This window comes from Zosterops lateralis (genome assembly GCF_965231275.1).
Source record: "Zosterops lateralis genome assembly, chromosome: 14".
NCBI lineage: Eukaryota > Metazoa > Chordata > Aves > Passeriformes > Zosteropidae > Zosterops > Zosterops lateralis.
Window position 1 is genome coordinate 4063179 of NC_139774.1, and position 23484 is coordinate 4086662.

Genomic DNA, 23484 nt, shown 5'->3' on the forward strand with positions numbered 1-23484 from the left:
TTATTAAAAAAAACCACCAGTGTTTTTGCTTGGATCTGCAGTCTTTTCTTCCTGTATAAAATAAGGATCTAAATCTGAGCGAAGCACAGAGGGAATTCTCAGGCACTCAGATGTCTGTGATGAGATTAATAGAAATGAAGTTGATTATCTAGGTGCAAATCTGAGAATGGCTTTAGTGTAATAGCTTTGAGGTAGGCAAGATTCAGAGCCCTTTTGTTTAAGACCAGATGACACAGGGTGAGTGGAGGCAGCAGCAGTGGAAACGGCTGGGAGATGATGGTCTCATTTGTACAGCTGATTTCTGCTGCTGAATATCATTTCCCTCCACTTGGGTTTTATTTTTTTTTCCCTACCAAAGGCCTGTGGTATCTAATTTTGCTTTTGTTTACCCTTTGGTAGTCCCATAAATGTCAAAGAAACAAATGAGAGAATTCCATCTTCATGTGGAAGTATCCTCTGCTCCAGTCTTTTGTAGGTTTTTTTAAAGCTCTTTTTGGAGTTATTTTTCCAACTCATTGAGCAGCACAGTAAGCACTGTGGCAATGTGCATGCACAGTTTGTCCAAAGTGCATTTTCACACTTAGGATTCTTTTTCCTTTCTCTCTTGTTTGACTAGGGAAAGCAAGGATTTTGGAATTGTTTATTTGAAGGAACAGCAGAGTTTTGTGAATGAACAATCAATATTATTTCCCTATATAAATTCTGCATCAATCTCCTGTCAATCACAAGTTGCTTACAGGGCAGTCATGATACCTTAATGCTAAAATGTAGAGTGGTGCTTTTCAAAAAAAAAACCCTCAGAAAACCCCCATCCCCAAACCAAACCTCCAAAGCCTAGAATTTCACTCATTTAAAGAGATAACAGGCTGGATAAAACTGTGATGTGGTGCACAAGAAATCTTAAGGCAAATGATTTGCATTAAGATGCCCATAAGCAGTTCTTGCTGCATTTCCAGGAGTGCAGCATAAAGCCTCCAGCCTGCCTCTCAAGGCAGCAAACAGGACTCTCCCATCACATTAAAAATGGCTTTTTGTGGCATGGGGTGGGAAATGGAGCTTTCTGGTGTGAAAATTAGCTTTAGAAATGAGATTGAATTTTTTCCCTTTTTTTTTTTTTGTGTGTGTGTGACCCTTCAATAGCCTTGTATGTGAGCATCACCCTTGAACCTACTTTATTTAGTATTTAATTTATATGCTTAAACTCGGGTCATATGCAGCAACAGCTATTGATTAGGTCCTGCTTTTAAAGCCAGTCTTAAAGGGAAGATGACTGCTGCAAAGAGGTCAAGTGGTTTTCCCTGAAATAATTCACTGAGTAAGGGGTACTCACAATTATCTGAAGCATTTGAGTCGTTGTTGGGGGTGGATTTTTAGTTTAGTTTTTAGCTCCCTGCCTGCAGCTCTCCTTGCTTTTCAGAGCTGTGGTGCTCTCCCTTCCTGAGGAAACATAATTAAGGGTTAATATTCAGGAGGGGAGGGGGAGCAGCCAGCCCTTCACAATAAGTTGGGCAGTGTGCAGCACTCTCAGGACAGTGACTGAGGAGGATGGGAGAAATGTCCTGTGAAGCCAATTGTTCAGGTATCCTCTTTACGTACTTACAAAAAAAAATATTGTTGCTTTGATTGCAAAAAAGGAAAAAAATTGAGGCAGGTCTTTTTTCTGGCCGTTTTATTTCAGTGCTGTCACATCTCAGTATGAATCAGGTTTTGGAGGTTTTGTCTAAAGGGTCAGGTGAGGTAACTGGTGCTCCTGTGATCCAAACTGAATCCTAATCCTACCTGGGAGTACAAGTCTTCTTGCACGTGGTGTCCTTTTTGTAATGACAGTGCTGGCAGAGGAAGCAGATGTCTCTGTATGAATGTATTTATGGACTAATGTCAGGAAAAAATAAAATATACACCACCTAGCAAGAAAATTTCAAAGTCATCTGGATAAGTTAATTTTTAAGATTCTTTGGTAGTGGCTTCAAGTTTGTAAGGCTTTAGAATCCTTATTCTGTGACTAGTGAGTAAATGAGAATGAACATTTCATAAATGTAAGCACTTATATTTAAGAAATCACAATGTCTAGGATGACTTGAAGTTTGTTTTAATGATTTCAAAAGGAAATAGTTTTCTTAAAAAAATTAAAAGAACAATTTGAGGAGAAAAATATTGAAGTGTGTAACGTCTAGGAAATTCTGTACATGAACCTGTCTCTATAATATTTTCTGTTGATATCAGAAGCTCAAAAATTATTTAATAATACTAACCATATGTCTAACTGTAAGCCATCTCTTATCCATATTTTTGCTTTTAAATTGGGCATTCAGTTATCTCAGGATGCTGTTTTTACCAGGTTTTATGATGAAATAATTCTTTCACACTTACATTTGTTACAAGCCCTGCCTTTATAGATAAGTACAGAGTTTTAAGTCACTCAAATCTCCTGCAAGATGGAATAAATCCCTTTGGAGGTGACCTGTCCTCCTGTTCTTGCAGTGCCTGTTGTTTGGGAGATTATGGTTGTCCCTTGGTACTGGGGTTTGTGCACTGTGATGTTTCAGCTGCCGGGTCGAGTTATTCCTGGCCCAGCACTTTATCTCTCCAGGAGATGGGAAATCCACAAGGAAAGCTGAAAGGCCTCAGCACCTGCAGCCTGCTTTTCAGTTCTCCCCAAGAATTAAGCTTCTGTAAGGATATACCAGTAGAGTTTTGATGACTTTTTTCCTTCCAAGCACTGCAGCTCAGGAAAACACGAGTGCATCCTTTACCTGTATCCTTGTAAAGGCACTTTGGGGCAATAATAACATCAGTAATTATCTCTTGCACTGTGTTCAGCCCTTTGTATATAAACTCTCCTTCCTCCATGTTTTACATTAGTATTATACCTATCCCAAGGCTAGAGAAGAACATTTTAATTTGGGAATGATGTAGGTTAGTGGAACTGGAAGAGATGAGTTCAGTTCCTAAAATTTTATAAAACCTCATGGCACTGCTGACAGCTCAGGGGAGGAGGAATAAATATATTAAAGGGTGAGGGACTCAAATGCTACAGCCATCCCTTAAATGCCAAAAATAGATGGATGCCATTTGTTTTTATGAATTAAAAGCAGCAGATCTATGGTTACATGTAGGTGGAAAGAAACTCCCTGGTGAATATGCACAAGAGCTGTCACATATGCTCCGTGCCATGTTGCTGAAGGATACGTGGCAGTGCCACATTGATTTGGTAAAACATTGTTTGGGAAGTTGAAGATCTGCTAACAAAAACTGAATGTAGTCATCCAAACATATTGGGTGCTTATGGTTCATATGGGCATTCAAATAGAACATTTGTTCCAAAGTGCTTGTAAACATAAATCTGCAGGATGGATTGCTGTCCTTAGCCCGGGTGACAAACATTTCACAGATGATGGGAATTTGGCTGCCTTGAAAACAGTAAAGCAAAATGGATTTCCTTGTCAACTGTGATCCAGTTTGCTGTTAATTCCAGAGCACTTTTCAAAGTACTTAAAAACTGATGTAATTACTAAGTGCCTAGATAACCAAGAAGAACATTGGTTTTGCCTTCCCGTTTAATCTGTTGGGTAACTTACTTATTTTGGTTCCTACAATATTCTTCACGGTTTCTTCTCTTTTACTTTTCTTAAAGATTTACTCTTTTTTGTTCTAGAAACTGGTTATTCTTTCCAAACACTTCTTGTGCTGGTTAGTTCTTTTTAAGTGTTTTAGGCCTTAATTTGTTAGATGCAGGCGTTTCACTGACAGCATAGGGGAACTTGGGAAATGTTCTAGACCTGGTGTAGACAAAGGAGTGTGGTGGCAGAGGGGAACACAAATCACAGAGGCAGAGCTGGTGTGACATCCTCAGAAATGTGTCATAGGATAAATAATTTGGATATGGACAGCTACTCAGGGAAGAAGAACAGGTCTTCAAGTTTATCATGTTCAACTGCCCAACAAACACTCCATGTCTATGAGTGGACCTCAGGAATGGAGATAATGAGGAGTCAACTGCAGGCTGGCCTGCTCAGGACTCTTGCATGAGAGACCTCATTGTATGTTACAGAACAGCAGATTTTAGTGCTTAGTGAAACCCTTTGCTGCTCTTCTTAGTCTAAGGGAAGTGTTATTTGCTTACTCATATATAAATACATGTATATATATATTTTATATATATATTTGTATAAATTACGTACATAAGCACACAGAGTGCTCAGGAAAGTGCAGTGTACTATTTTTACAAACTTAGTACAAATATAAATCAGCATATAAAAGCACAGAGCCAGATTTCACCCTTTCATTACAGTTTTTGTAGCATAAGCAGGTAATACAGTAACCCAAAGCACTTACTGTGTGTTAACCTATTTGTTTGAAATCATGTAGGAGAACAAGCAAACTTGGGGCAATGAGGTATAGAGTCAGACTGTAAAAGTGATTCCAGTGGGACTCTGGATGGGGAACTTGAATTCATTGCCTTGAGAAGTGAGAATGAAGTTTGATGCAAGTGCCTTAAAGGATTCTGAGGTTCAGCTGAATTCCCTCTCTCACCTTTAGCACCAATTCATCTAAACTCACCCATACTCTTACCTAGAACTGATTACAAGTCAGCCACAGCTCTGACTTGCAAAATGGGATGTGATGCTAAGCAATGACAAATATAAAGACCTAAAATCACAGGATCAGGGCTTTGCATATGCACTGAAGCAACCGTTGGAAAACAAATTTCAAAGGTTTTTATGGTCTCCATTGCCAGCCCTATTTTGCATCAGTAAGAGGGCAGCAGCACAGGGCTGTAATTATGAGGACAAGATGAGGTACTTGTGGCTGCTGCTCTTCCTCAGCTGGCCTGAGAAACCAACCAGCAAAGCAGAGAAACAGTTAGGAGTCAGATTTTGGAGCTGCATGTCATTAAGAGCATTTTTGTGTTAAAACCAAAACCTCTGATAATACCCAGGCACAACACAGAACTAAGCCAAATGGCTTCTTGTCTTAAAGTAATTCAAAACACTTAATTTTTTTGTTGGTGAGTTGTTCAGTGGCCAGTTTTACAACAGAAATTACTAGAAGGGGATAAATTCCATGTCGCAAAAGCAAGATGCTATTGCTTGATCAGTATAGAAGAAAAAGGGTAAAACAAAGCAAAATCCTGGAAGCACACCCTTCAGCCCTGCTTTTCATCTGGAGGTGCAATTTATTCATCCTAAAACAGGAACCCACAGCTGTGTTAAAGATGAACTGGCCTGACTTGGAAGCCCTTAGAAAAGTTTCTGAGCCTGTGTTAAGCATGGTCAATGCTGGAAACCCCTATCAGAATGATTTAAAATTAATGCAGCGTCTTGAAACACAAAATTTGTTAACTGTTCTCCAGTGGCTGTGGGAGTTGATTGAGAAACTGAGTGGGACCATGCTGAAAAAAGCCCCCCAATCCAAAATGGAACGTGGAGATATTTGGAACTCTGATTCCTTCTCCAGCTTTAACTGGCCAATTTTGGATTTTTAAAAGCAGTCTGATAAAACAGGCTTTGGTTGAAAACGTACTGGTGTGTTGTAGTAAGAAATTACCATTTATAACTGCAAGCTGTTGATCGGATATTATCCACAAGTTTTTCATATTAGTTTTCTAATTACAAAAGAAAAAGAAAAAAAAGTTACCAAAACAAATCAACTGTTTTGCTCAAATTTACCAGTCATGCAGCAAGGCAGACAGTGTCATATACTCCTAATATTTAGTGGTTTGGTATTGCTTCCTCCTAATTTTTGTCCTAAGAGCTAGAAGAACATATCACAAGTCATTGTATGACTGTGGGTGACAGCATTAATCTAATGTTATATGGGGTTTCAGAGGGGACAGATGTCTGGAGAGTGAATGTCCAGATTTCCCTTTGCTCTGTCATCCCCCTAACCCTGTAAACAACAGGCACTTCTGGGCCTTGCCCTGGCACATTCACCTTCCCTGCTCTGCACTCGCCCTCTGCCACAGCCTCCGTGCCCCACAAAGTGTTCATGATTGCTGGTCAAGTCCAAGCTTCTCACAGGCAGGAGAGCCTTCATTTTCTCTCAAACCTCCGTTTTGTAAGGTTTTTTTACATAAAAATATGTCAGCAGTGAACATCACCAGAATTAACAGGTTTTTTGCTTGGTGTCCACCAAGCGAGCTCTGTACATTCCTGTGCCTCTGGCACGGGCTGGGCTCACAGGCAGTGCCAGGGGTGGTGTCCCTGGGGCAGCAGGAATGTCACCCATGTCACACCTGTCCAGCCCTGCAGCCAGGAACCAGCAGAGCACCAACCCTGCCTTGCTGTGTCACACTGGAGAGTTTCTTGCAGCCCTCCATCCTACTGAGCCCATTTTAAAAACGCCAGTGGCTCCAAACAAACTTTGTCTGTCTGACAACTGACAGCTGAGCCACTTCTTAATAGGAATAGATAGATTTTGGGTCTTCCTTTTGAAAGTTTAGGTTCTGCAGTGAATTTGTTACAGCACAGAACATCCTCACAGCATGATTTCAGGGAGAAAACTGGAATCCCAGCTGATGCTGCCGTAGTGACGGGCAGTAGCAGCTCACCCGTGGGGGTTTGTTTGTTTTGCCTCGGAAATGAGTGTGACTTCTGTGCTGTCAGTTCCACAGAAGTGATGCCGTGATGGTGCATGAGCCTGTGCAAGCACTGGCCTTGCTCACGGGGCACAGATTCTGGGTGAGGTTCAGCGGTGCTGCTGTCCTGGGGTCGGGATGGGGCACGGGCAGCTGGACCCTGCAGACTCCCCATGCCTGTGCCTCCCTTCCCCACCAGAAACTGCCCAGAGGAGAGAAGGGCTCAGGCTGGGATGGAAGCAGCAGCCCCAGATGAGCAGAGGTCGTGGTGGAAGGCAGCAGTTCCACCTGCAGCAGCTGGGTGGATGGAACCACCTGCACTCCTCTGCCCCGTGCTCTTGGCACATTACAGGTGTTTACTCCTTATTTAAACAATTGTGGTTTTTTCGGTGCAGGTACCTCGCTTTCAGATTTTCCAGTTTCATAATACTGTCCCTAGTGATATGATTTCCTATTAATATTCCTAATCTGATTCCCTAGTATGATTTCCTATTAATAAGGTCACTGGTTAGTAACATTCTGAACTAGAACTTTTCTTTACTTGTGGTATTTGACACTTGTCAACTGAACGTAACAATAAAAACAAAATTAATAAGTGCAGACCTTCTAAAACTGTAAAAAACACAACAGTAAGTAACTTTCATTTTCTCAAACACCCATTTTATCTTCCTCTTTTCCTCCCCTTTTCCCCTTTGGGGCTATGGCAGAGGAGAACAACAGATGGTTATCAGTCAAGAGTAACTAGGGAAACAGCAAAACCTGCCCCAATTGCTATGGAGACAGCCATTTCTGTGCTTGGTATGCACTATTTGTTACATCAGCAACCAGAGAGAGTTAAAAAAAGAAAAAAAAATGTTCTAAAGCACATGATATTGAAAGGAAATCTCGTGTTTGTGTGTATTTGTCCTTGCAGCAGGAGGAGTCTCCATGTTCCTTTACCACTCAAGTTTTGCTTTAAGCTGATATTTTGTTTATTCTGTGACAGCAGCATTTTGATTTATGAATTGATGTAATACAAATACTCGGAGCAAATACTTAGTAATTTTCAGTAGTCTGGAGAATAATTATTCATAAGCAACTCTTCCCTTTCAAATCAGATATTCCTCCCTCCTTGAATTTAACAACCTGGCAGCACAGGTTGGGTATGAAAACTGGAGACACAGAATATGAATCTGCCCAATTATTTCAGGCAGATGAGCTGTTTCTGCACAAAGCCTCAACCACAGCTTTTGGCAAAACATCTTTGGGAAACAAAAAAAAAAAAACAAAAACAAAAAACAAACAAACAAACAAACAAACAAAAAAAAAGAATTTAAGAACACTTGTAAAAATCTCAGAGTGAGATTGCAGCTTGATCCCAACAGCTGTATCAATCTTTTAAATTTTCTGATATAAGCAAGCTCTTATAGATTTTAGTGAAGCATAAATAAGGAGTAAAAATTAAATGGGAAAAAAATGCATTAAATGCTACTTTGAGAGAACTTCACATTATTTCAAATTTAATTGAATTTAATATTACCTCAAAGCACCATCTTTCCCCATTTATTTGGGCTTCTTTATCAATTAAGACAAGGATAAGGACTTTAGTTTGGTATGTGAGAAATATTAAATAGATGTGTTGGTGTCACTTTCCTTAGATATTTTAATATTTTTGAAGTTACATAAGGGCAATAAATGTTACAGAGTATCTCTAATTCTGACAGGTTATGGAAGAACCTAAATAGGAGAGTGCAAACTTTACAGGAAAGGGATGACATAGAACCAGCAAGTCTGTAATACAAAGGAAATGAAAAAGGAAGGGAAATATGTTGTCCAAACAGAGGTTCTTTTGGAGATACAATTAGCGAAATTAATTCTTTTCTAAAAATCATTCTATAATAATTTAAAGTGCATTTACCTTCCTGTGAAATCACTATTGAAATTCTTTTAAATATTTTGGTGATACAACACCTTTAACATGAATACGTCTGGTTAAAAATGCAAGTCTTTCCTTGAAGAGGAAATGGCTCTCCTGTAATTTTTTATCTGCAAGTGTAGATCCAATCTATAACAGTAGCACAGCAATTTTATATCAGCAACAGTAAACCTTAGATATGCAACTATTATATCACTGCTTTTTTATGCTAAATGTGAAATAGGAGAAAGAAATTTGAACACTATATATTACGGTAGTCATTAGTACTTTTATTTAAATATTTAACTAGGTTTTAGGCAAAACATAGGAAGAGGTTATAGTAATTTAACTACTGTCACAGTATAATTAAAAAACAGATTAGCACTTGAGCTCTGCAGTGGCCTTGGCAGTGTTTGAACACAGGGAAAAAATCCCTTACTGAATAAAGTACAAACCCCTGGTTATAAAGTCCTTTATTGTTAAATGTTGATGCTTGAAGGGCCTCTTCTTTGTGAATGTGAGTGTGGCTAATTGCAGAAAAAATGCTGAAATCTCTTGTATAGTTGGTGTGCTGTGAAGAAATCTTGCTAGTAATACAAATGTAGGGGTTTAAGCAGTAATTTTTTAATGTTAATTTAAAAAATAAATCAATTCAGTTTTGGTAAATTTTGCCCTGCGTGAATTCAATTCTTTAATATTTTAGAATAGTAGTTTTGTGTTTTAAAAAAAATCTTAAAGCTAGTAAAATGATAAAATTACATCCGCTTTGTTGCTGGGATTTTTATCTCTCAAATGCATTCGAAAATTAAATATTCCTTATTGTGAGCAAAACCTTCAAGGCTTGGTATTTAAAGGATTATTTTAAATGGCAAAAGAATATCAACCTTGTAAAACTCTCTTCCTTCTAAATAGTATTTGAAATGTAACTCTTATTTATGCTAGATAATGCATCAGTCTAAATGGATAAGCCAGAGTTAACTCTGTCAGGGAAAAGGTGTTTTAAACATTTAAAGTGGCATTTTAGCCAAGCCATAGATTCCTCTGTGATATACATCTGTTGGGATGCAGCGTTATTTCTCATTTCTTAGAAACATGATTTGTGTCTAAGTTGTTTCTTTTTTTCCTTTAAAGCATCAATTTTAAGTTTTATCAATCGGTTGAATATAATGTAGTGCCATAATTTTCTTCCTTTTCAATAAAAAACTGAGAGTAGTTACTGAGTGCACACTAGAGCCAAATTACAGTAATACATATGGTTTTATGTATTACAGCTCTGCCACATGAAAGATGTCTTTTCCTCTAAAGACTTTTATAAATTCTTGGATTGTTTATAAGCATTTGTCTATGTCACACTCCACCTAAATCCCATTTGCCCATTCAATATTTTCCTTGCTTGAGTGCTTTGCTCTGCTCTCTGAGGTCTTCTGCTGCTGCTGTTGTTATCTCTCAGCATTGTCTGGTTGCTAATTGCCTGTCAGGGAGATCTGGGATCCCTGGAGCCTCCTGGGTGGGGTCAGGGTGGATAATTCAATCCCAGGGGAGCTGCTGGGTGTCCCCACCTGGGATCTCAGCTCACTGACCTGCTCTGACAACATCACCCAACCCAGCTCCAGGGTTGGGTCTGCTCAGCTTCAGTGCTTTGTGTCTCATGCATGAGAGATTCAGCCTTTAAGCCAAACACTTCGGCCCAAATCAAAGTTAGGTATCTCTGTAACTCAGCAAAATCTGAGAGTGGTTTCATTCATCCTTCAGCAGCTCAGTATTTCTCTGTGAGAATGTTTTTTGGTCAGTGGCAGTCAAATCACTTGGCAGGTTTAGATAAAGTCTGAGCCTAGTGCTGTATTCCTTCAAAAGGCAGAGTAAATGCAGGTATGAAAAGTGATTTTGTCCATGCATTTTTAAAATTTCCTCTTAAATCCGAGTTTGTGTTGTCTGACCTTTTACCACCAGTACGTTGTACCACTACGTGCATAACAACTCATTTGTAATCTCAAGGAAAAGATTTGTTACAAAGGCTGTGAGTGCTGACAAATCGAGGTGGCATTTAAATCTGAAACAAGTCCTCTGCAGCCCAAGACCATTTTTAAAAATTCACCTGGGGCAAGTGAGGTGTGTCTCAGGTAGCCGACCTGTGCTCTGTGTGCCTGAGTGCTCTGTTCAGAATGGAGAGATGGGAGAAGTTGGGAGAAGTGTCATAGTGTTCCTCAGGGGAATGTAGCATGCACCTGTTCTGAAGTACTGGGGGTTTTTTCCTTTTTTTTTTTTTTTTTTTTTTTTTTTTTTTTTTTTTTTAAAGTTGAAATTTTACCTTCTCTGCATACAGCTAATTTTATTCAAGTAAGATGTTCTTCTCCACAAATGTTAGAGGTGTCTGTTGGGCCCCTTGAGGAGCTGCATGCACAGCCTGCCCATGCTGGGTGTGTGAGCTGGCTGCTAGTCCACATCACAGGGGGGTTGGTTTGTCTTTGTAAGCATAGAAATATGTGCTGAACACCTCTGGCTTTCTGTAAAACTTTACTTAAACTTCCCTCAAAACTTCAAACTTATCACTCTGTCTTAGAAGGAAGACATTTAAACTCTCAAATTTCTAGTCTTGACTGAACCGCTCACCAGGGTGCTGTACAGATGCAGGGAAATAAGATTTCCATCTTTACACAGAGAAATAAATAGGGAGGCAGAGGGTTTTAAAAGCTAATTTTAGGACAACTAGCAGTTCTCTTCCTTTTGAGACGAAATTCTCATGTTTCAATGGAGATGTGAATGTTTTGGGGTGAGAGATGCCAGGAGACACAAGCTCTGTGACAAAGGAGCATTAAACACATGAGTCTCACCCCAGAGACTGTGAGCAATTGGTTCATGGGCCACAGAATCAGGGTGTATCACTAATGAATAAGTTCCCTGTTTACTGATAGTGCTGCTAAGTGTGTGTCTTCTGAGCACTGAGAGGTTTCCCTTGCTGTGATCCTGTGCATCGATCACACAGACTAAACCTGCTTGTTGGCAGTGGCATGACTGGACCTGTGGAAATATGATTAAAATGGTCATTATGCTTTTTCAACAAAAATCAATCTATGTGAATAGCAGGGTTTTTTTAAAAAAACAATACCCACCAAGGAATCCCTTTAATCAAAAGGCTTTGAGAGCAGCACACTGTGGGTTTATTTGCTTATTTTAGTGTATTTGGCAGAAAAATCAATATCATAGTATAACTCCAATAAAAATTGTGCACTATATAGTACTTCCTGTAAAAGGAGAGGGAGAGGTGATTCTCAAGTTGAGGCTCCTTTCTCCTCATCATGTTATTATCTGCCAGCCTTCTGCTTTATAAAGCTAAGTGTAAAGTACTTAATCATGCAAACAGCACTGTATTTAACTCATTTGAAGTTTATTTCTCTTCAAAATGCACCATCCCTTCTGTTTGAGCACCAATTTTTGTCAATTACGCAGGGATATCAGGAGAAGACTTGTCAGCAGTCAGAAACAGAGGTTTTAGGATCTTTCACAAGTGGTCAGAGAAACAGAGAGAACATAAATATGTATGATACATTTATCCAGATATGAACTCCTACACACAGAAAATCCCTTTTGGAGGGTTGTACATCCCAGCGTCTGTCAGTATTGGAGACATTGCTGCAGTTTTGCCAAACTCACAAAGTTCTCCAAAGTTAGCTAATGCTACAAGAAACCTTAATTTGGGCTTTAGGGTTCCTAAGGATTTTAGTAGACCTTCCAGTGTGAGTGGGTTTTCCTGCACTTTAACTCATAAAAAAGACAATGTTCAGTGATACAGAGTATATCACAAAGGGTAAGTTTCCCACGGTTGTCAAAGATGTATATCCAGGATGCTCAATGTTAGCAGATCAAACTCAATCTTTAGAGGGTTTCATAAAGATTGTATTTGCTCTGTTTGTGTTTTATTGCTGTATAATAAGAAGATTGCTGCAAATGTCTATTTAGACCAAAAATTAGATACAGCAAATAATTGGAAAATAGCTGCTGAAACTATACAACTATACTATATGCGGGTGTAATATATTTCCTATAGTGGCATATATTTTTTTAAAATAAAAATCAGAAACTACAGTGTAATCTTTGTCTCTTTATTCAACATACTTTACTCATGTAGTACAAAAGGTCTCTGCCTCACCAAATCCAAAGTTTATGCTGTGCAAAGGGCAGTAACAGGTAGAGTAGGAGCTTGCATCTTTTTTTTTGTTTCATTAAATGCAGATATTGTATTTGCACGTGACTAGATTTGTAATTTTACTTCTTTAAGTGTAAAATTTAAGGGATCAGATGTCAGAAAATGTAATCACTGAATTTTAAATTACAACTTTAATTCTTTTAAGCAGAGGAGACAGATGTAGCTGTCTTGCTGCATCCACATATATTGCAAAATACATTTAAATCATGTGCATACAGGGAGACAAATGAGAGAACTCCACCATCCCAATATTAAATTACACGTTTTGAAGCAAAATAGTGTTTTAAGTGTACATGTGTATAATGCTTTTTGTCACTGGATTGCTCTCCCTGATGCAGTTAGACAGAATCTGTATTTAGTCAGAAATCTTTCAATAGAAAGGGCTACCAGATGGGACCAGTAACAATGCAGAGAGGCATCGAACCACCACAGACATTTGGTGCTTAGAATAATAAAAAGACTATAAAATTAGATTAGTTGAGTCTAATTTGGAATTGGTATATTCCCTATGCACTCTCACAGCTCTTGGGTAGATAAAGCCCGAAGATTTAGTACTGTCAGGACAGAGGACTCCAACTTCCAGTAAAAGAAAAAGCGGCATTCTGGGAGGTCACGGAGGGCAGCCCAGTGACCTCCAATGATTTACAGGCCTTTAGCTTAATGAAATTGTTTCACTGACATGACGGTAAAAGCTCATAATGGATTGGATGCCCTAATGTAATGAAATTACTCCCTTCTGCCTTAAAAAAAAAAAAAAATAGAAAAGAAAAAAAAAAAAAAAGAAAAAAAAAAAAAAGGAGCGCAATTAATATTTACTGAGAGCTGCCAGGCTTCAGTGTGCGGAGCGTGCAGCGCTGTCAGGAGCCCCGAGCCCGAGCGGCAGCTGAGCAGGCGCTGCCAGGGGGTGGAGGGACACCTCGCTGACGGGGAAAGCCCAACCTGGCGCTCCGAGCCAGCCTTCATCCTTCCTCTCCCTTCCTTTCCGCAGGCAACTGGACAACAACCAGATCAGCTGCATCGAAGATGGAGCCTTCCGAGCCCTGCGCGACCTGGAGATCCTGTGAGTGGGCTCGGTGCGGGCGGGGGGTGCCTGTGGCCGGGCCGGGCTGGGGCTGTGCCGGGCTGTGCCGAGCTGTGCCTGTGCCGGGCTGGGGCTGTGCCTGTGCCGGGCTGGGGCTGTGCCTGTGCCGGGCTGGGGCTGTGCCTGTGCCTGTGCCTGTGCCTGTGCCTGTGCCTGTGCCGGGCTGTGCCTGTGCCGGGCCGGGGCTGCCCAGCCCCGCTGCCCTCCCCGGCAGTGCCATCTCGCCCTCGGCCCGGGCTGTGCCGGGTTTGGTGCTGATTGAGCCGCGATGGGCGAGCCGTGCCCGCCGCTCGGGGGGCGCGGAGCTGCCAGGGCTGCCGGAGCGGGGTCCGAGCGCGTCCGGGGAGCGAGAGCCGCAGGGACCGTCCTGCCCGGGCTGCCCGAGCCTGAGGGGGACGCCTGACCGCCCCACGGGCAGGATATTATGGGGTATGTGACCGCTGCCCCCAGACAAAAGCTGTCTCAAAGGTGTTCGGTGTGAGAGGGAGGAGACGGGCGCTTGGCAGCCTGTTCAGTGCAGTCATTGGCTTCTGGGGAGGATCCTTCTCCAGGGCTGAAATAACACCACGTTGTGCTCTTCGGGTACCACAAACTTTACACAGAGGCTGTTAAAGCTGCAGCGCAGACTGAGAAAAAGGGTTTGCCGCTGAAAGCTGACTCTACCAGAGAAGCAGCACGTTAGATTTAGAGCGCTGTCATTGTAATGTAAATCCAGCATTATCCTGAACTTGGGATCCGAGCAGATAATTTGCTTATTACTAATAGTAACTTGTTCACTTAAAGACCTTTCCTAGAATAGCTTTTCACAATATGAAGCGCTGTAAAGCTTTCCCTGTCAGCCCAAAGTGAATCCTGCAGAGCTGAGTGTCAGTCCTGGTGAAAACACATCATTCCCAGCCGAGATGAGGGGGGCGGGAAGGACACACGACCCTCCGAAATTCAAACCCTCATCTTCCCCCGGGAGTTAATGGGGGAGCAGCCCCGACCCAGTGCACACCCTCCTACAGCAGAGAAGGCCTGCCCAGGCTGCTGCAGAGCTCGCCCTTAAATTACACGGCATGAAACAGCAAATGGTAGGTGGATAGAATAGGCACCTGCCTGAGCCGGCGGTGGCACCTGGAGCTCCAGGGCAGGCAGAGAGCGGGGCTCAGACAGCGCTGAGCACACACCACGGAGGCTGGACGCACCTCATGATGCTCAGGGCTGTTCCCCGGGGCTGCAGCCCCCCGTGCTCCGGGAGTCCTGCCCTCCCTGGCAGCAGCAGCTCAGCTCTCGGAAGGACCTGCTGGTGGCTCCTCTGTCCCCCTGTCCCTCAGGCTGGGACCCTGGTGTTGATCAGATAGTCTGTGTCGCTCATGCTGGGCTAGGAGAAGGGTTCTGCAGAGTTTCGTGTCTGGGGACTTGTGTTATCAAGAGTATTGTTTGAATTCCGTAGTAATAGCACTTTTCAGGAAAAGCAATGTGTTACCACTGTAAAATTTTACTTCTCTGTCAGAATGAAAAGTCTGCTGTGTAGTGAAAGAAAAGAAGAAAGGGAAAAAAAGAAAAAACTCCTCTAAAACTGGCTTTTCTTTCTCTCTCTTTCTCTCTTTTTTTTTTAATGGGCTGATTTTCTGTATCTGCAGAGAGTGAATCAGTCCTCCACTGGCAGCAGACTGTGCTATAACTTTCACTAAATAGGCTGGACAATAAATGGAGCCCTTTTTTGTAATATACAGAGTTCTGCAGGCTCTGCTAGGAATGCATTCCTTCTCCCCAGGATGTAGTAAATGCTGAATTAGTTTATTTACCTCTCTGTTTTTAATTAGTTACTTCTATGCCAGTTATTTGTGGGTGGGAGAAGATGAGGACATCTAGAATAGATCATAATCAGTTCTTTAGTCTATTTTTAATTTTCAGTGCAGGCACACTGCTACAGGAAAAAAAATCAATATTAATTTTAAAAGATGAGAGAACAGATTGATAATATCTGTTTCTAAACGTATCTTACTTGCAGTCAAAAAATGCGTGTTTTATACTTCCAGCATAATCTGAATTTTTCCCCATGTTTTTCTTCAAAGAAAGTCTGAGAATTGAATCTATCAAAATAAATTTGCTAAATGCCCCAGAGAATATCATATCTTTAGTTGTAAAACAGTCATAAATGTTAAAATTTAAAGCGGTCTGAACCATCAGAGAACATTAACAAGTGAAACCAAATTTCAACATTTCAGATCCACTGTGTATTTTATGTAGATGTATTTTAACATATAATGCAGTATGCAGAAAATGTTCAGTGATTCTTGCAAAAAAAAATTCTAATTATCTGTTTGAACAGTTTGCCAGAATACCAAGTAATGTATTTCTTCCTTATCTTACTGTAATCTTGTGACCTTTCTGATATTCACTGTTTCCATTCCTGCACTTTTCTCCTCACACACGGCCTGTCTACAGAATTCTAAATTTTGTCTATAACTCAGGGCAGAGCCTTGCTCAAAAAATAAACTAAGAATAGTTTCTTTAGAAACACTTTGGCTTCTGGATTGCACGTTTCATTCACCTTGAGCTCCTCAAAAAACATGACTGCAAGGAGCTTGGTGATTCAGTAGCTGTAGGAAGAGAAGGAATTTTGGTGCAGTTATCCTTCAAAATGCAGAGCACGCCATGACCCGTGTGACTTATTTCTTCTTACCAACAAGTTGTTTTCATTTACTATTCTCATTTTCTTGTTTTGCGTTATAAATATGTTCCTGTACCAAGTGATAGCACAGAGGCAGAGATGCAAACAAGACTGAAATTTGTGTCTAATTGCAGTGCTTGGTGTGGTGCAGGGAGTTGTGAACTTCAGCTGCAGCTTGGAGCAGCCCAGGGCGTGGAATGCGGCTCCCAAGGCAAACTTGCTCTTGGTGTTCAGGAGCCTCTGAGTCCCAATGCCACAAAAAGTGTCTCTGATTTTATGGCCTGACCTCCGTAGACCCTAAAGCAGGTGACGAGTACTACTGCTGACTCTGAGCTTTGGGTTAAAAGATGCAAAAATGTTGACTATGAAGTGCTTTGGTGCCTTCTCTTGGTTGTCTTTGCCTGTTCAGCAAATTGAAAATAATGTCTGAGAAATGACCTGCAGAACTGATGGGCTTAAACATTCTGTCCTGGTAGTTCTGCACTGGGGTTTGTTCATTCTTGTCTCAGATTTTTTGAATAGATTCCCAGAAGAGAGCCCCAGAACGGTTTGGTTTCTGTCTGTTGGTAAAATGGGAAAATTTTCTTGTTGACATAATTCCTGTGTCCCCATTTTTATAAGATGATAAACCGTATTTCAGTGGGTTTGGTCTTGCATTCCAAGATGTAAAAAAGTGTGTGCAACAATTGAAACAGCAATAAAATTCAAAATGGGCATTATTCATAAATGAGTGGCAAAAGTTATTAACTGTCTTATGACTTGTTGGCATAGAAATGTACAGAAAAGTTGAAGAAAATTGGTGGGAAACCTTGGCTAATTAAAATTTTTTTAGTAGGAGAAGGTATCTGCTCTGTTTAATTTTTGCTTACGTCCTGTGGCAATATCTGGCAATAACAGTATTATTGAGAAATATCTATTACTGTAGGTGTAAGTATGATTAAAGGTTATTAAACAACAACCATCAAAACCAAACCAAAAACCCAGTGTAATCTTCAAAATGATCAGCTGCTATTCCTCGTGGTGTGGCAGTAGCTGTTCATATACTTTGTAGGTTAGAAATTAGTCCATAGTTTAATTTCCAAATGCCCAGAATTATGAAGGATATGGGATAAAACAAATCTGGGGTTCAGAATTTCACCTCCAGTCTCTTAGGACACATGAATAAAAGGAATTAATTTCAAGATGGTTTAACAAGCTCAAACTGGATAAACTGGTAATACTGAGTGCCTGAGCACACTATTGTCATTAGACTGGGATGGCTGAACCATTTTTCTCAGTAAGAAACAGAACTCAGTTTAGTAAAAAGCCCATTAATTTATTTGTCATTGTTTTGTCTCTCTGGGGTAACTGGAAAACTGTGCAGTGGCATGGGAGTTGTGCTGTGTGGACAGCACAGAAAGAATTACGAGTCATTGTTGACAACTTAGGTGGAGTATTTTCTGGGTTTTTTATATTGTAAAAGCTGTTCTTCTGCTGCTTTATAATGATAGCCAGAGGGTCCAGAGCTTGAACACATTTTGTTTGTTGCATAAGATTTTATCATACCAAGAGCTAATCCTAGGAGGCCCGTGGGTAGTGTTCTGTTAAAGAAGGCAAACAGGTTCTTGCTGTACAGAGCTAGAATGATTTGGGGGTTTGTTTGTTGTTAGCCACATTAATTGTAGGTCTTTCATATCATATGGCTGAGCCTGAAAATCCTCCCTCCTGAGTTTCACCTGCTCATTCACCTCATTCACCTGGAATGAATGAGCACTGACTGCCATTGGGGTCGGTAGCCACACGCGCTCCGGGATCCACCAGTCCACTTTGGGTGCCTTGATGTGAAAAATTGTACCAATTCATCCACAAGTAATAATGAAAAAGTGCAAGTATAGTCATCCAAATATTTGTAACTTTAGTTCCAAATGAGCCCTAAATATATTATATTAAAAAAATAATTTCTTCTGATTGCAAAATGTAATAAAGGTAAAGAAAAACACACCACCTTTCCTTTCGCAAAATCTTAAAGTAATGGGAGAAATTTAAATTGTTCTGTCAGTGTTTTTATGCAGAACCTTTTCTCTCTAAATATTACTGCCACACTCTTCTTCCTGCTCCATGACAAACCCAGAAAACCACAAAGCTGCAAGGGCTGTGCCAGTGTTTTTGAGCTCCAGTTGAGCCCCGAGCGGTATCCGGTGGGACACAGCCGGTCTGTCACACCAGCCTGGCCTGCAGCCCCACTTCTGTGCTTTGTCTGCCACATCCAGCATTGCAAGCATTTTACCAGTGGGTAAAACCAGGGATTATTCCCACTGTCCTTGTTTGGATTCAATATGTTCGTGTTACAAACGATTCTTTCATGAAAGGTTTAGTCTGTGCAATGTCGTGGATGAGTGTGCTTATACTGCACACTACACTGCCTTTTGTCATAGCAAACTTTTAAGAACTTTTCTGAACATGAATCAATATTTTGTGCTACAACCAGGATTTAATTGTTCCTAGGGTTGCCTCTGTATGCTGAACATTCAGTTATGTAGTCAGTTTTACTTATTTGCAAAATGCTATTCTGGGCATGTCTTAACTAGATAGAATATTTTTATTTGCTTTCACAACCTGGAGAGACAGGGAGCGAAAGTCATGACATAATTCTAAATATATGAGATGTCATTGCTTAATGAAAGCCTGAAAATGCCACACAAATGTGATTTCCTCCTCTATTTCGCTGGAAATTACGATCTGTTGCGGCAATCAGGATCGAATTTGAACTCTGCAAATCATGTTCCTATAACTGATATAAAAATGCCTAAATACAGTAATGAAAATGAGAATTCTTTGTCAAATGTTGTGCATAGCTAGTTTACTTATACTTGAGTACAGTGAAATTTAAATTATTGCAGTTTTTGATTTATGGTTTTTGTGGTTTGGGTTTTGGGAGGTTTTTTGGGTTTGTTTTGTTGGTTTGTTTGGGCTTGTTTTTTTACCCGAGGATGTCTATTAGTTCAAATGTATGCAAATTAATAAAAGCAATTTAAAACCTTTACTTATTTCATCAGTCAACATGAAAAACTGATACTGTAATAAAAAGTAATGGAAGGGAATAACTACTGGCAGTGTATGAGTAATTGAAGTATGTACCTGCTTGGTGAAATTGGATAAAAAACAAGGAGTTTGGCATTTCTAGGAGTATCCACAGTTTTCTGTGTTGAGCTTGTCTCACAGACAATCAGGTTATGCCAGAGGAAATCAACAGTTGGAATGTTGTGCCCAGAGTACGGAGGTATCAGTAGACAAATGGGAATTTCCCCTTCTCTTCACTCTGTTATTTACTAGACTGTCCCTTCGTTTCTTCTCTTCCCATTCCTCCTACCTCCCGTATCACTGTCGGTCTGTCAGGGAAGGAGAAATGCTCCCAGAGAACCTGGCTGTGGTTACTACAAGGTTTCAGCTACATAAATAGTGAGAGATAAGATTAACAGAAATGCCTTTTTTTTTGGATGAACTTTTAGAAAGTGGAGTGTCCCTCCAGTGGACCCTAGGGAAAGGAGATGTGTAATCAGTGTAACAACTTGATGGAGGGAAGATGGGGTGCATACGTGGTTGCTTGATAAGAAATGTTTTTATTTGCTAATGCATGTCCGTGGGAGATCTGGTGTCCCTGCTCAAGATGGGGAAATGAAATCTGAGATAACCTCTGTTGTACAGCAGATTACAAATGGGAGGTTGGAAGTACGGCATGGTGAAAGGAACACTATCCAGATGGCACCATGGTGACAGGCTTTATATCAAAGACCAGCCGAGACAAAATAAGAGTGGCTAAGAGAGGTCTCTGAAAATCACTGAGGCCTGTTACAGATGTAATGTAACTCTCTCTTTATGGGGAGAATATATTTGCATAAATTCATTGATCAATGATTTTGCTAATTCTGCAGTATTCCAGGCATGTCCTCTCAAATTGATGAACATTTCTATCAGTCCTTGGTCTGGATTCCTAATTATGTTACATATTTAGAAAGATGGATTTTTCCCTTCCTGGAGCATATGTAGTAGTTGAATGCTGTGCTCATTCTCCTTCCCTGCCCCATTAGGTTGGAGGGTTTTTTCCTTTTAAGAATAGCCTGGAGCCATACAGGCTGCAGAACGTATCAAGATAAGAGCAGTGGCAGGTTAGAATTATTAGTTTCATGAATCACTGACCAGCATGCTTTTTGAGGAAGCCCACTTTTATGGGTTGTGTCATTTAAGCCTAGTGCTGCAGTCGCTGCTCAGAGAGAATCCAAAGTCAGAACTCCAGGAGATACAGATTTCTGGCAAACCTTCTCTCTCATGATATTAATTGTTTCATTTGCATGCTCTGCTCATCTTGTGACCTGCCCTCCCTCCCCTTTGACTAATATAGTTTCTTCGTCAGTAATATAAAAGATGTAGAACAAGCATTTTGACTGTTGAAAGTCAAATGAATGTGAACGACTTAATCCAGAGGACACTCAGCTGAGTATTTAATGCTGATGTGCAGCTCAACACCTTAACCAACAGCTGAGCTGAAGACTAGGATGGTATAAAACCCCTTGCTGCTGAAGTTGAGGTGGTGAGACACTTGTGAGGGAACATGATGAGCCCAAGGTGGATGGGCAGTCGCTGTATGCCGTACTTTGCGTTCATTGTTTCTGTGGCTCCCCAGAGCAGCAGGATGACGATGCTCTGCACATGCATGTGGGAGCTGGATGTGGTTCTGTCAGCACCAGTGCAGCCTCTGTGCAGGGGGCAGGCTGCATGTGTGTGCACCACAGGCTCCTGCGATACTCCTGTCAGATATCCTGTGATGTGCTCAGCCCTCCTGCGACGCTGCCTGGGCTCCAGAGCTAGTGGTGTATGTGGGAATTCCTGCTTCCTCCGGGCTCAGTCACAACAGAGGAAAATGATCAATGCAAAAAAAAATATTTCAAAATATATAACTGTTTTCCTTCTTATTTTCTGTATGCAACTAAAGGCATTGTTTGTGACCAGTAGGGGTGTAGATGGTTTGTCCTTCTCAGAGGTTGCTTTTGTCCCTCTGCTGTGTGAAGTACAACACAGACAAAGCCTCTGAGCTGTAGCCAGACTTTATTCAAGGGAGGACTCAGAAGCCTGAAAAGAGGGAGTAAAACCATGATGGGAGCTCTGTATACCCAGATTGTTGAGCTCCCAATTGAAGCAAGATGTCAGATATTTTATCCTAAATTGTAGCTGCAGGGACCAGGGTACTATGTATTACATATTACTGGCATTTTCCAATATTTTTAGCTAGGACAATAATATTGTGCCTGTAATACATTAGAAATTAAATTATTAATATGTATATAGTTACCTTGGAACTGTTTGAAAATGAAGTAGGTAACTATATATGCACCTGAAAAAATGCATTAGGAAAACCTGCTTCTGATCTAAAGATCAAATAGTGTCTTTTTTCTTGCTGTTCAGAATGTTATCCATATAATGTAGGTACATACTGTATATATATGAGGATGAGAGCATTTTAAAATTAAGGTTAAATCAAGAAAAATAATTTTTAAAACTTAAAGGAATAAAATGAATATGAATTAGATTTTATTTACTCAGCTTATCTAATCCTGGGTTTAAGAAAAAAAAGAAAATTAAAGAGCTGTTTGAAGGATGGAAGTATAAAATAATGTCAAAGTCATTTGAAGACAAATAATCACAATTTCTATGTTAATTAACGTATCATAAATGAAGCAATTTCATGTTAACTGGTTCAATATTTTCGAGGCAGAATTACATTTTTTACGTTTCTATTTTGGGGTGAATAATCTGAACACATTTGAGTTTAGTATTTACAAGTGGTGGATCACCATGCTTGGGACATCTGCACATCCTTAGAAACAAATCTAAAAATGCTGTAAGGCCATCCAGAAACCTTTATTATGATGTACCATGTTGCTGGAGTGTTTTAGAGATACTTGAGAAAATAGCATGGTCAGTTGAAAAAGCATCAATGGCTACATAAAGCCATTGATGGAAAGGATGTTCAGGTTTGCCATTGACATTTTGAATTGCTTGCATCCCCCTTGTCTTCTCAGCACTGGGTGGGGTGAGGCTCCTTGGTCTGCAAGCACCAGACTGTTGCTCGGAGTGGGGTTTATTTGAGGCTAAAGAGAAGAGAACACAGTGGAAGCCAGGCTGATGGCTGTGCTGGAGGGGTGAAGCAGCACAGACTGGGCAAGGTCTCTGTGCGCCACCAGAACCTTGGGTTGTGTGTGACACCACAGGGCTTTGTTGGGAGAAGGGAGTGTGGGGCAGCATCCCTGGTCCATGGCTCTCAGTGCTGGACTCGCTGCAGTCGATGAATTGCCGCAATGCAGCATCTCTGCGACGCCGCTTTGGAGGCCGCTAAGGCCCCCGGTGGTGCAGGAGGCGGCCGTGGGCTGGGCGGGCTCTGGGGAGGGGGAGCCCACGCTGCGGCACCCACGCTTCTTACTGGCTCCTTGGGCAATTCCAGCAGTGTCTTAAAAGGGTTGGGTCCATCTCATCTGCAAGACATCCCGTCTTCCCATCCGCGGGAAGGGCGTTCGGAGCCAGGTGAGGCACTCCAGCCGAAACGGGTAGGACAGACCCTCCACAATGGCAGGTATATTTTCTTTTGGGTGCATGCAGAGCTACAGCCATGTGTGGAGAACAGTTGACTCCTTTTATTTAGCTACTGCTCACGCTTGTAGAATATTCCTGAACAGATCATGGGTGTGTCGAATTTTTTCTGCCTATATTTTATTTTGCGCTTTTTCACTCTGTGGACTGGGGGCAAATGATACACCGTGAGTATTTGCTATTTAGATTGTTATGGTTTCTTATGCGTATTGCCTGAATATATACCTGGTTAAGTATTGCTTCTCATGGGCAGGTGGAGTTTGGGAGAAACGTAAAAATTGGAAAGATAGGCATTTTTAAACATTGACCTTTTTCTTGTGTGATACACACAAATACTCTCTAATGCCTTATTAAAATAAAATCCTGATGGAAAGCAGATCCCTTTCCAGCTTCACCAAGAAACGCAATTGCCCTTGTCTAGAAACTACGTGTAGTCTTTGTCCGTTTG

The 23484-nt window shown here is 41.0% G+C and overlaps 1 protein-coding gene across 3 annotated transcripts in view; it reads left to right on the forward strand.

The window, feature by feature from the left end:
• SLIT3 (slit guidance ligand 3) overlaps nt 1–23484 on the forward strand; it is a 473506-nt gene that overhangs the window by 249325 nt on the left and 200697 nt on the right. For 2 of the 3 annotated variants that reach the window (XM_083871948.1, XM_083871949.1), the window contains exon 6: nt 13664–13735. In XM_083871948.1, coding sequence (XP_083728074.1) covers nt 13664–13735 — 72 coding nt within the window. Of the gene's footprint in view, nt 1–13150; nt 13361–13663; nt 13736–23484 lie in introns of those variants that run through there. The other variant, XM_083871950.1, reaches the window with a different exon arrangement.